This window comes from Pituophis catenifer, unplaced genomic scaffold (assembly GCF_029215685.1).
Source record: "Pituophis catenifer annectens isolate HBS135680 unplaced genomic scaffold, rPitCat1.0.hap2 SCAF_3, whole genome shotgun sequence".
NCBI lineage: Eukaryota > Metazoa > Chordata > Lepidosauria > Squamata > Colubridae > Pituophis > Pituophis catenifer.
In genome coordinates this window covers 133,672,595-133,685,046 of record NW_027256883.1, presented here as the reverse complement: position 1 = coordinate 133,685,046, position 12,452 = coordinate 133,672,595, and the positions used below count along the sequence as shown (strand labels likewise).

Sequence of the window (12,452 nt, the reverse complement as noted above, 5' to 3'; positions counted from 1 at the left end):
ATGGATTAGAAAGATTTAAGCCAGTGCCCGTATGGAAGACAAAACTGAGCTTACACTGCATCATCCTTGGATTCTGTTTTCATCCATTTTCAATGTAAACCCTACCTCACTTTTAATTCATGTTAACTAATGCTGCCTAACAGTCCTATTTTTGTAAGTAAATTGAACTGAATTGAAATGGGAATGGACGGTGCATGCTTTTTATTTCTCCACTCGGTGGCACTTTCTTTGCTGCATGCCAGACAGAATGAACCTGGTGAATTTCTGCCTGTCATTACTGCTGCTGATAGTAAGAGGAGGGTCTTTTCTCATTAAGCTTCTATGTATGAATTCATTTAACCAGGCTCAGAAATAGTGATAGAATAGAATAAAATAACAGAGTTGGAAGGGACCTTGGAGGTCTTCTAGTCCAACCCCCTGCCTAGGCAGGAAACCCTACACCACTTCAGACAAATGGTTATCCAACATCCTCTTAAAAACTTCTAGTGTTGGAGCATTCACAACTTCTGGAGGCAAGTTGTTCTCCTGATTAATTGTTCTGCAGGAAATTTCTCCTTAGTTCTAAGTTGCTTCTTTCCTTGATTACTTTCCACCCATTGCTTCTTGTCTTGCCCTCAGGTGTTTTGGAGAATAACTTGACTCCCTCTTCTTTGTGGAAGCCCCTCAGATATTGGAACGCTGCTATCATGTCTCCCCTAGTCCTTCTTTTCATCAAACTAGACATACCCATTTCCTGCAATTGTTCTTCATATGTTTTAGCCTCCAGTCCCCTAATCATCCTTGTTGCTCTTCTCTGCACTCTTTCCAGAATCTCAACATCTTTTTTACATCGTGGCGACCAAAACTGAATGCAGTATTCCAAGTGTGGCCTTACCAAGGCATTATAAAGTGGTATTAACACTTCACATGATCTTGATTCTATCCCTCTGTTTATGCAGCCTAGAACTGTGTTGGCTTTTTTGGCAGCTGCTGCACACTGCTGGCTCATATTTAAATGGTTGTCCACTAGACTCCAAGATCCCTCTCACAGTTACTACTGTTGAGCAAGGTACCACATATATTGTACCTGTGCATTTTGTTTTTCTTGCCTAAATGTAGAACCTTACTTTTTTCTCCATTGAATTTCATTTTGTTAGATAGCGCCCAATGTTCAAGTCTGTCAAGATCCTTTTGTATCTTGAGCCTATCTTCTGGAGTGTTGGCTATTCCTGCCAGTTTGGTGTTATCTGCAAATTTGTTCCTCATCTATCCCCTCGTCCAAGTTATTGATAAAGATGTTGAAGAGTACTGGGCCTAAAACAGAGCCTTGGGGTACTCCACTGCTTGCTTCCCTCCATGTAGATGCAGTTCCATTGAGGACTACACGTTGAATGTGGTTGGTCAGCAAGTTATGAATCCATCTGGTGGTGATGCTGTCTAACCCACATTTTTCTACTTTATCTAGTAGTAGATTATGGTCTACTTTATTAAATGCCTTACTGAAGTCCAAGTAAATTATATTGACAGTATTCCTCTGGTCCACTAATTATTCCCACATCATTCAGTGACCTTTAGGGACTAAATTATACTATTGTATAATCCCATTCTTTTACTGCATCCCGTAACATCCTAATTGCAAGAGCAACATAGTCATGAGATATTATTAGTTAACCCACAAGAAGTTACTTTAATTCTGGATATGCAGATGTTCCTCACTTAACCAAGAGGCATTGCATTTCTCTCTTTAAATAACATCACCATGTTTGTCAAAATCCAAAGGAACTTGCTCCTAAACACATTTAAAATTGTGGCGGCAAGGATTTTCTTGTTTATTTTGCTCAGCTTCTAATTATTTTGGCAAGTAAAAATAAGGATCACAACATATGCAAGTTCTCCTTACACCATATAAATAATATTTTTACTATTTTGTCCAACAGTAGGTAACTTTAAGTGGGATTGCATTCCAGAAGTATTAGTGATTGCCAAAATGTCTGCAAATTGTGGTCAAGAAAAAATACGATGGAGTACTACAATCATTCTGAGTTCATCTTTCCAGGTAACGTATGCCCTAAAAGCCTAAATGCTCTCACCAAAAGGCTGACAATTGGAAGGGTTGCTTATTCATAAGCTTGTTACATAAAAACAGCAAGGCCAGGCACCAAACACTAATTTATAAGAAGTCATGTTGGTGATGTTACTTCTCCTTATCCTCCTCTGGCTTTCACATATACTCATCAGTATAATTTATTTTTCTTTGTTTATCTCTGGGGAGGTGGTTTATGTCTAAGCTAAGCCATGGGCTGCAGACACTCATCCTTGTTTCAGCTGGAATACTTCTAAGCCTATATGGAATCTCCAACCCAACTATTATCAGATTGCCTTTCCCAATGTTAGATGCAATTATGTTACTGGAACGAACAAATAACTATTGAAGAATCACATCATTGCTTCTATTTGGAGAGAAGGGAAGCAGCCACAACTATTTAATATTTTAAAATAGTAGGATATGTTTCCACGGCACACTTGACTATTCTTGCTACCTGACAAAGTTTATAATTTGTTTTTATTAATTGTGAATAAGGATGATGCTCACCTATGTGTTGTCTTTCTCTTCTTTTCTCTTATAGACTCTTTCTTTAGTTAGCTAATAGCAATTAGACTGGACATTGAATAGTCTAATGAGAAAGATGCAATGGAGAAAATTGCATAGAAAATTTTATCTAGATTCTCTTTGCTTTCAAGGAGATTTTGATACATCTATAAAGTTTATCTCTATTATTACTCCATTTATTTATTTACTTTGCATCCCACAGTTATTTTTATAAATAACTCAAGATGGCAAACATACCTAATGCTTTTTTAAAAAAATAGCATTTCTGAATAGATGAGTAGAAAAAATGAGAAAATTTAATTAGCCTATTTTAGGATGATAATGCTTATGTAACTGGGAATAATTACACATCTAACTATGTTTGCTTGCATGTTTTTAATAATACTGAATTCTTCAGCAAGCTCAAAACAGCTCAGAATGAAATTGTGTTCTTGAAAAAATGATGGTCCAACTTTTTAAATAGAACACTACAAGCTCACAGCATTTTATTTTAGTGGGCTGAAGGTGAAAAGATATTTTTAAACTAAAAAGTGTAGAAAAATTATTTTCGCATAAACCAAGTAATTGAAGTACTATATGAGGCATATTATTCAATTATACATTTTATTTCCACAGTCTGGGATTTTAGACAGTAATTTTGTTTAGTTTTTAAAGTTAGAAAAAATACCAGATAGATCTGATAACAATCAGCTAACAAATCCAAATTATACTTTAATATGCAAGGGGAGCATATTGTCTCCTTACAAGAAAAGACAATATAATTAGTTTTATTCCATGATTGGAACATCCATAAGCATTTTTTATCAGCTTTTGCAAAGAGAGGACTTGGCTAGATGGGCCTTGGATTGATCCGGCATAACAAAGATTGCAGGGTTTTTAAAATTAGCATTTATGTATATTCAAACTATTGTGAATAATGACCATTCTACTTAAGAGACAGAATATATTTCAATATATCATTTTGTTACTTATTTAGGGTCATGAAATTTCAACAACCTTACAAAATCAGCAACACCGGGTTCGTTATTCAGATTCAGTGGAAGATGGATCTATTATTTTCTCACTTTCTGGTATATTGCTATAGTTTTTCATTTTCCCCACAACAGCAACCCTATGGGTTGAGAAAGAGTAACTGGCCCAAAGTCAACAGCTAGCTTTCATGCCTAAGGGAGACCTAGAACTCATGGTTCCCTGATTTCTAAGCCAGCATCTTAATCACTACACCAAAATAGTTTACTTTAAATGGGATAAATGGTTAACAAACATAAACCTAATTGGAGAAAGAAAATGGGTACTTTATGCATTTTGAAACTACTCTCCATGTAATGGAAAGGATATAATAGATCAAAATGAAAGCAAACTGATCTCACAAGAGTGAAATTGATTAATACATACATTACGTGAAAGTGTAGGTTTAATTGCAGGTAGTCTTTGGTTAGTGACTATTCAGAGATACTTTGGCGCTGAGCAAGTGATACTTATAATCCATCCTCAAAGTTCCAGCACACCTGTGATCATGTGATTGCAATTTGAGTGCTCGGAAAGTAGATAGCACAATGTTTGCAGCATTCCACAGTCATGTAATTGCCCTTTGCAACCTTTCCTGCTAGCTATCCGTAAGCAAAGATGGTGGGGAAGCTCACAGGGAAGGCTGCAAGTCACTCCTATAAGTCTCTCACTTTTCAGCCACTCCTGAGGAACCTAGCTACGGAGTATAAGATCCAGGGATGTCATACTCCATAGCATGCATCCACTTGCAGCACCGCACTCACCCACACTCCATAACATGTGCCAACTTAGCCATGCTGATGCAGCACCATGGCAGCCATCTGCATATCCTCCTACCTGTCAACACCATCACAACTGCCACCACCCTCAGCCAGGCTTGCATCATGCCACAGCAGCTACTTAGCCACCCATCAGCTTGCTTGCAAGCTGCCCAGGATTTGTAACTTCTTGCCAGCTTCCCCATTCACTATGCTTGTTGGAAGCTGACAGGAAGTCCTAAGTGGCTCCTTACTTAACCATCTGCGATCATCACTTGTGACAGCAACAGGGACTGCTGGGATTACATCCCTAAGTGAGTCAGTCATGTGACCTCACACTTTACAATCGTATTGCTTAGCGGCAGAAATTCCAGTCCCAATTGGCATTGTTAAATGAGAACTACGCATATGAGTGAAGGGGGTAAAATATAGTATGTCAGAAAGTAGTTGTTCTCATATAAATTATTGTGGATGCATATGAAAATATCAGTTCATAGATTCATGGACCAACATGCTATGCTCCAAGGAATGATGAAAATAGACTAGACATGAATTTTGAAAAAAAATTACAAAACATTGTGAATGAATATGATCCAGTGGAAAAAGACTACTCTGTAGGGCACCATGAATGGGAATGAGTTCCGTTCACAGACAATGTGATATGGACATTTAGAGAGACTAGAATGAGTAAGAATTTCTGGTTAGAGGATGTTATTTTGAATATGTGATGTATATATAAATATATTAATGCATACGTGGGAAGAGAGAATGTTTTGAAAAGTATAAATGATTTGATTATGGTGAAAGAAATAAAATGGAATAATTAGTGAATAATACAAGGATGATTAAGGGTTCTGGGTCTTTGGGCCTTGCCAATTCTCTTATATTTTAATAGTATTAGTACTGCTGCACAAAACTTGCAAGATAAAATAACATTGAACAAATATTATCCAAAATGCCCACTGCCATTTTTTCATCTTTGTTCTAGATCTATTTTCTTGGACTTTCCATTAATCTTCAGTATTGTGGATTTAGGATGCAGTTTTATATAGATTTTTCAGTTTCAATGGCTGTATATACCAAACCAGATACAAATCATATACTGTATGTAATCTTTCAAATCAACATAGTTTAATAAAAAGTTCTTCTCGCTTAGGTGTTGCATTTTTGCTTGCTGACACTCAAGATTTGCTATTGACAAACAGCAAAGTCATTTTTGAAAGAATAAAAAAGTTCATGACCATTCACAGAAATGGATTTTTACTTTTATCAGCTGCCCTTCATGGACCAAAAGAATGGGAAGTGATGTTCAGAATTCAGCAGAGGTATGAAATAATTAAGTCATAATTTGAAATTTTCTCTATTACTAATGGAAAATGGATATATCTATAGCATTTGCTGACTCATACTATTTAAGATAATTTATTTCTGTTCATTCAGTGAAAGCAAGCCAAATAATAAAAGCACTTTATATATATTATTATTTGCAATATAATAATGTAGTCTCAATCATTTGGACCCTTTACAGTCAGAGTTGAGATTTGGTTACCACATAGAAAAACCACAATTGAGGGAATGCAAATTTTCTGGTCCTCCTTGGTCTCCCAGCAATTTTTGATACCATTGACCATTGTAACCTTCTGGATGGTCCCTAAGGATTTGGGTGGGAGCAGCACTGTTCTGCAATGATTTCTCTCCTTTCTAAAATTGTGTTGCCAGTTGGTGATGATGGGAGAGATCAGCTTAATCCTCAGGTCAAAGCATTGCCATGAAAGGGCTGGCCCAGTGCCTGAAACCGTTAAATGCCTTCAAGATGAATTTGGATCTGTGACCTAATTATTTCAGGGAAATTCCATCTTTGATTCTGAGCAGGTTGCTCAGGGATAGCCCATAATCAAGTTCCTATAGGCACATAGTTCCTACTTGAAGAGCAAGTGACAGCCGTGGCATGGAAGCTTTTGCACTGTTCTATCTAAATTGTGGCCATTTATGGATCAGAAAGTCCTGTTCACAATCACTCATGCCCTAAAGCTTATTTGGACTACTGTAGCACATTCTGCATTGACCTGCCCTTCAAAAATATTTAGAATTGTGTGTGTGTGTATGTGTGTGTGTGCGCGTGTGTGTGTAGGCTATTCCTGCCTTGAATGCTACGTATTTCCAGTGGCTTCTAGATGTGACTTGAGGTGCCACTTGCACTTTTAAAGCCCCATGTGCTTTTTGTCTGAAGGTCTGCTTTCTTCTATATGCATCTGCCTGTCAAACCAGATCAAATGGGGTTAATTCCCTCCAGGTTCAGAACTTGACAAGAGTGTCCAAAGCAGATGTTTTCAGTAGTTGCTCTGCTTCTTTGGAACTCCCTCCCAGATTTAGGCATCTTTTGTATCTTTTATGCTTTAACAAAGCTGTGAAGACTGCAAATATCCATTCCATCTTGCACTGGGATGGTGTGTTGTAATTAAAGGTGGGTATAGGGCATTTATATTTTCTATTTTTTTATCTTTCTTCATTTTTGTATATGTATTTGGGGTGTCATTATTTTAAGAGTTGACATAGTTGCCTAGAGCATTCAGGTAGGGGTAATAAAATAGACAAATAAGTAAGACCTGCCATCACTTTTTGTCCCTCTTGAGCTTTCTGGAAATTGTGAAGACCTGCACAGAAAATGTAACAAATTAACAGTTCCCAAATATACATTCATGTAATGCAGAAGTCTGGTTTCAGTGAGATATGCTACCAAGTAAATATTTACAAAACTTTTAGCGTACATTTTCCTATGTTTGACAATGGAAAGTCTTACTTCCAATTAAGAAACAATCAAAATGCATAGTATAAAATCCCAGATGAGAAGAGGAACATGCTATGGACATAACAGGAGCTGAAGATATCCTGATGATGTTGCATATTTGTGTTTAAATTTGTGGGTTGAAGAGCACAAAGAAATTCAAGATTATTTTTCAGTAGAAGTTTTTAAAATTAAGTCAGCAGCTAGCAAATTGTATTACAGCAACAGCTATATTTCTTAAGGAATTCAGGAATACTAATATAGAGACATATGTGAAAATAAGGCATGCAGTTCCTTCCAAAAGGGAAAATATATAACTTAGTTATTTAGTTCTAGTTTACAATATGGAAAGTCAGAGAAAAGGATAAGAAAGATATATGTACATAGCCAGCAGGACCAGACCAATCTTCCCCTTATTTCAACCTCCAATCATGGTTCTATGCTAGCAAGAGTACAATCCCCAATCACCATTTTCATTGCAGCAGCTGGCGCTTCTGTATTTTTGTTGGAACGGAAGCAATTAGACATGCAAATGTAGTTCATAAAACAGTTCAGATACACAAGGTTTTCCAGGGCTTAATCTGCTGTTATAAAACAGATGCGAGTTTCACAGCTGAAAAGCAACACGGAAATATTTAAATTGATCTACATCAAATCAGACTAACTAGCCTGATATTATAGTGGATGAAAAGTAGGATGTATATCCTTGAATAAATACTAGTGTGTAGAAGACTGGCCCTAGCGAAGATAATACAAATATATATAAGAAATTTATTTTTGTATACTTGTCAACTGGGCCTTTTTATTTTATCACATTAGGTGTAACTTTCATTTTGTTATCTCACTAATATCGTGATTGGCAGAAGTTAAGGGACAGTCTACTTAAAATTCCATTTTACTTCAATTTCCTGATCCCTTTAGAAATGTTGGAACTTAAACCATTGTAAAACCATGACATCCTTGCACTTGGTTCTTAATTATGGTTCCTCTTATAGAATGTATTGTTATCTGAAGAAACAAAATGTAATTCTATAATATCATCGAAGTACATGGCTTGTTACAGAATAATATAAATAGTTTGCTAGATTTAAGAAGCTTTAACATTGTTTCAATAGAAAATGAAACAGCAAAGGAGACTACAACTAATAGGTGAACATGCAGCTAGGTATGTTTATCCTCCATTTGCTTTAGGAGGGAAGAGAGTGGGTAACTATGCTATACAGGAAGGATCTCCAACCTTGGCAACTTTTAAGACTTGTGGACTTCAATAGCCAGAATTCCACAGCCAGTATGGCTGGCTAGGAAATTCTGTGAATTGAAGTCCACAAGTCTTAAAGTTGCCAAGGTTAGAGAATATGGCTTTACAGGGTAAACTCATAAATAATTGTGAAAGATTGGTATCCATATTTGTTACTAACAGCAAGTGCAAGGCCAATAATGGCAAAAGGAGTGGTACATATTCAGGGAAAATAATAATGTCCAAATAACATTTATCCTGAAAAAATACAAGACTATGTCTTCTGTGGTGCACTGGTCCAGGAAGATATTAAACTATGAGTTCTAACTCATCATCTGACACTGATGGGGCTCCAGCAGGGCTGTCAAACTACTGGCCCATGGGCCAGATGAGTCACGCACTGGCCACGCCCATGCCCAGTTTAGCAAAGGGGGAAAAAGTCCTGATACGTCATGTGATGACGCCGTGAATTTGATTCCACTGAGCTAGAGCATAGACTAACATTCAACATTGCCAGAAGCATAGAATCCAACAATATAAATATTATCTGTACTAAAAAATTTAACGTACAAATGGATATTTATTTTAAAAATCTCTGCTTAAGGTTTTTAGGCAGTAATTTACGGATAATTCCAGTCCATAATTCTGCTGAAGCTGTTAAATTAATGTTGACCATAGCAAAGGTAAGTGCAGAATTTGTATTTTAAAAATTCTATGTCTATAGTAATATATAAATATAAATACTTGCACTCAAATAGATAAATATTTGCACTCAAATAGATTCATTTGTTGTGCAGTACTTTGAACATAACAGCATGGTTGCTGCCACAGTAGAGATTTTCAATTTCAAGACAGCTTTTTCTTATAATATTAATTATAAATGCATCCAATCCAAAATTTCATAAAAATGAAGAAAGACAAATAATACTAGGTCTTTACCCAATTATATGGTTGGGCTGAGCATACACAAAATCTCATTGCTTTTTGTGTTCTATACTGCAATTGTCGACTGCTTTTTCAAAGACATTTTCAGTTCAGTCTGCCATTCCCCCCTCCCTCCCAGAATGCCACCTGGTCATTTTGGATTACAATCCAGCAGCTCAATTCAAAATCCATTTTGAGAGCAAGCCCCAAATTACTTTAACAGACCTTACTTCTCAATATGCTTATAAACATTGTGTTACAAGGATATTTTAATATATGCTTTTAAGAGCAGATAGTATTGAATTACCAGTATTTACTTTACTTTAGTTTACTTTTTATTATATTTATATACCGCCCTTCTCCCGAAGGACTCAGGGCAGTGAACAGCCATGGTAAAAACAGTATACAAGACAAAAATTTAAAAACTTATTAAAATAATTCAATCACTGGCCAAATTTAAAACACCCAGCTAAAATCGTTATTTAAAACCCCTATCAAAACCCAATTAAAATCCTTTATCCCATCAGACCGGCTTGCTGGAATAATAGGGTCTTGTTTTTGTTTAGATCATATCAATATAAAATCAGAATTAAGGCCAAGATTTCAACCACTTGAAAAATGTCATTTGTAGAACTTTTGCTTGGATATTGGATGGTAAAATCTTCAAATCTTTCTCAACTGTTGATGACATAATACATAAATGACAACTATAACCTATTATATTTCTCTTATTGGAAGACTTCTTCAAAACCCTATCTGGACAACATTCACGACAGAATGCTAATGGCAAAGACACAGATTATAGAACAAAGTCCTGTTTGGAAAATGCTTCATCACAGTCAATTACACTGAAGTTAAACACCATCCAAATTATTCAAAAATTTGACCATGTTTATTTTGTGCTTTAAAAAAAACATATGCACAAAAAAAATGAACACCTATCTGAAAATACACTTTAATAGATATGTTCAAAATAAAAAGCTCTCTGTACTTAGATGTTTAATCTCCAATATAAAGAAAGAAATATTATCCTTATACATTTTCCTTTCAATAGTCAAAAGAAGGACAGATATAAACCACAGCCTATATATAAGGATCTCAATACTTTCGAATTAATTTCAGGAGAGAATGGTCATTATTCAAAAGTACAGAAGAGCAGCTAATAGACATGATTTTAACTTTACAGTTTTACATCACTATAGTTGTTTACTCACTTCTATTTTTTGCCTTTTGATAATTCTTATTCTGTATTTTAGCAATGTTATTTTTCTTCCTTTTGTATTACTGTACCATGGGAACTTGTATCACACAGATTGAAATTTAAGTAATAGGAATCATTTTACCAACACATCTGTATATAAGCCTGTGACAAAGATAGGAATTAAATTATAAGCAGCTTTTGTCAATCGATTCACTAGTATGAGACTTAATTCTATGGGATTAAATCCAGAACTAGCTGGATTCTGTTAATGAAAGAAGCCCTACTATTCATAGAACAAAATACAATCCAACTGAAACTTGCGTCTGGAAGGGGAAAGGTCGAGAAAAAGCAAACAACTTTTGCCAATTATTTTCTACTACTTCCATTGTGTTTCTCAAACTGCCCTTGAGAATGTCACTAATTCCATGCATCTGATTTTCATAAGATTCAAGCAGAACAATAGTTTTCCTCAATTTTTATTAATCCATCTAATCATAAATCTTGTGAATAAAATGTATTGTACCATGTAATATCTTTTGTAGTTCTTGCTTTTATATTGCTACTTTATTTCATAGTATACCTTTATAAATAGGTAGTGTTGCATAACATGTTAGCGTGAAAATACATGGTGAAGAAACCTTGGTTCTGTCATTCAAAATATAGCAAGGGTTCAATGTAATCCTGGGACTAACCTCTGAAGGTGTAGGGGAAATATATATATTCTAAAAATTATCTAGATAATTATTATTTTGCTTTTTTTTAAAAAAAATGGCATGTTATATTTCGGTCAGTCCAACTTGATAAGTTGAATACTGAAATAAAGATTTTATTTGACTCCAGTGGTTTCTTCAGTTGCAGCCTTTGTTTTCAATGAGTTCTTCTACCCTTGCCAGAACACTCTCCATTAAATCAAACGTGAAAAGTGCAGAGTGAAGAGCCTGAAACAGATTGACATTATAAATTTAGAAGTATCTTGGGAATGCTTTACTTTTTCTTAAGTAAAAGGAAACACACATTTTAATAGTTTACCTAAAACCAAATTACTCACTTGAAGCTCCATGTCCTTTGTAATTCCTGACATCTTTGCTTTAGCTATCAATTGAAAACAGGCCCTTTTAGAACTGCGAGGCTCTGCTATGGAAAAGAATAAAGGCTATTAATATATAATTCCCTGTAACTTCACTTTGGCTTGAAACTCACTATATTTAGGTATCCCTGCAGTCAATTTTACCTGGCATATCTTAGAGGACAACTCTTAACATAGAGCATTCACATTTAATAGCATATCAGTACTTTTGTTTAAAGTCCAAAGGTCTCTGGTTGAAACCTAAAATCCATTATTAGGACAAGATCCTTTTGAGGTTTTGGCCATCTCTATTTACATATGGAAATATGGTAAGGAGAAGTTTCATATACCCTCCTTAAATAGATCTATTACTCCATTTGTTACTTAAATTTCACACAGTCCAAATTAGAGTATTCCTTTGTGCCTGTGAAAACTAAGACTTGCATAAAATAATGAAGTTAGCTAACCTTTTTTATTTTCTTTCTTCCTTTTTATTTCTGCTTCATAGTGTGCTCTTGACATATTAAGTCCAGTGTGTAAAGGCTTCAAGAAATTTATCTCTATCTTGTAAAGTTCTGTCCATACACAAGTCTCAGGGAAAAAAGGAAATATTAAATAAGATTAATGGCACTATAATTTACAGTATAAGTCTTAATAAACATTTTCTTCAATGACATGATTTGCTGGGTTTTTTTTAAAAAAAGATTTAAGACGTAACCTGCATTGCTAAGCTGCATTTTAATCAGTTAATCCAGTGTCATAATATAACATTTATTTTTATTCATAACTGAACTTCAGATTAACTTTTCAGTTTTTGACATGTCTTCCACATCAGACCTGGAAAATTGTGATTCATTAAGCTGAGTGTAGCTCCCCTAATCAT

At 35.2% G+C, this 12,452-nt stretch overlaps 2 protein-coding genes across 4 annotated transcripts in view; one reads left to right on the top strand and one right to left on the bottom strand.

The window, feature by feature from the left end:
- Nucleotides 1-1,966: 1,966 nt before the first annotated feature.
- On the top strand, nucleotides 1,967-10,154 carry CUNH1orf146 (chromosome unknown C1orf146 homolog). Its single transcript, XM_070939390.1, has 5 exons — nucleotides 1,967-2,035; nucleotides 3,567-3,660; nucleotides 5,513-5,681; nucleotides 8,983-9,061; nucleotides 10,041-10,154. Exons 1-5 carry the CDS (start codon nucleotides 1,967-1,969, stop codon nucleotides 10,152-10,154), a joined length of 525 nt encoding a protein of 174 aa, XP_070795491.1.
- Nucleotides 10,155-10,499: 345 nt separating this feature from the next.
- GLMN (glomulin, FKBP associated protein) overlaps nucleotides 10,500-12,452 on the bottom strand; it is a 36,778-nt gene continuing 34,825 nt past the window's right edge. For 2 of the 3 annotated variants that reach the window (XM_070939388.1, XM_070939387.1), the window contains exons 17-19: nucleotides 12,037-12,160; nucleotides 11,552-11,637; nucleotides 10,500-11,441 (exon numbers count right to left, since the gene is read on the bottom strand). In XM_070939388.1, coding sequence (XP_070795489.1) covers nucleotides 11,352-11,441; nucleotides 11,552-11,637; nucleotides 12,037-12,160 — 300 coding nt within the window. In that variant the 3' untranslated portion in view covers nucleotides 10,500-11,351. The remainder of the gene's footprint in view (nucleotides 11,442-11,551; nucleotides 11,638-12,036; nucleotides 12,161-12,452) is intronic. The other variant, XM_070939389.1, reaches the window with a different exon arrangement.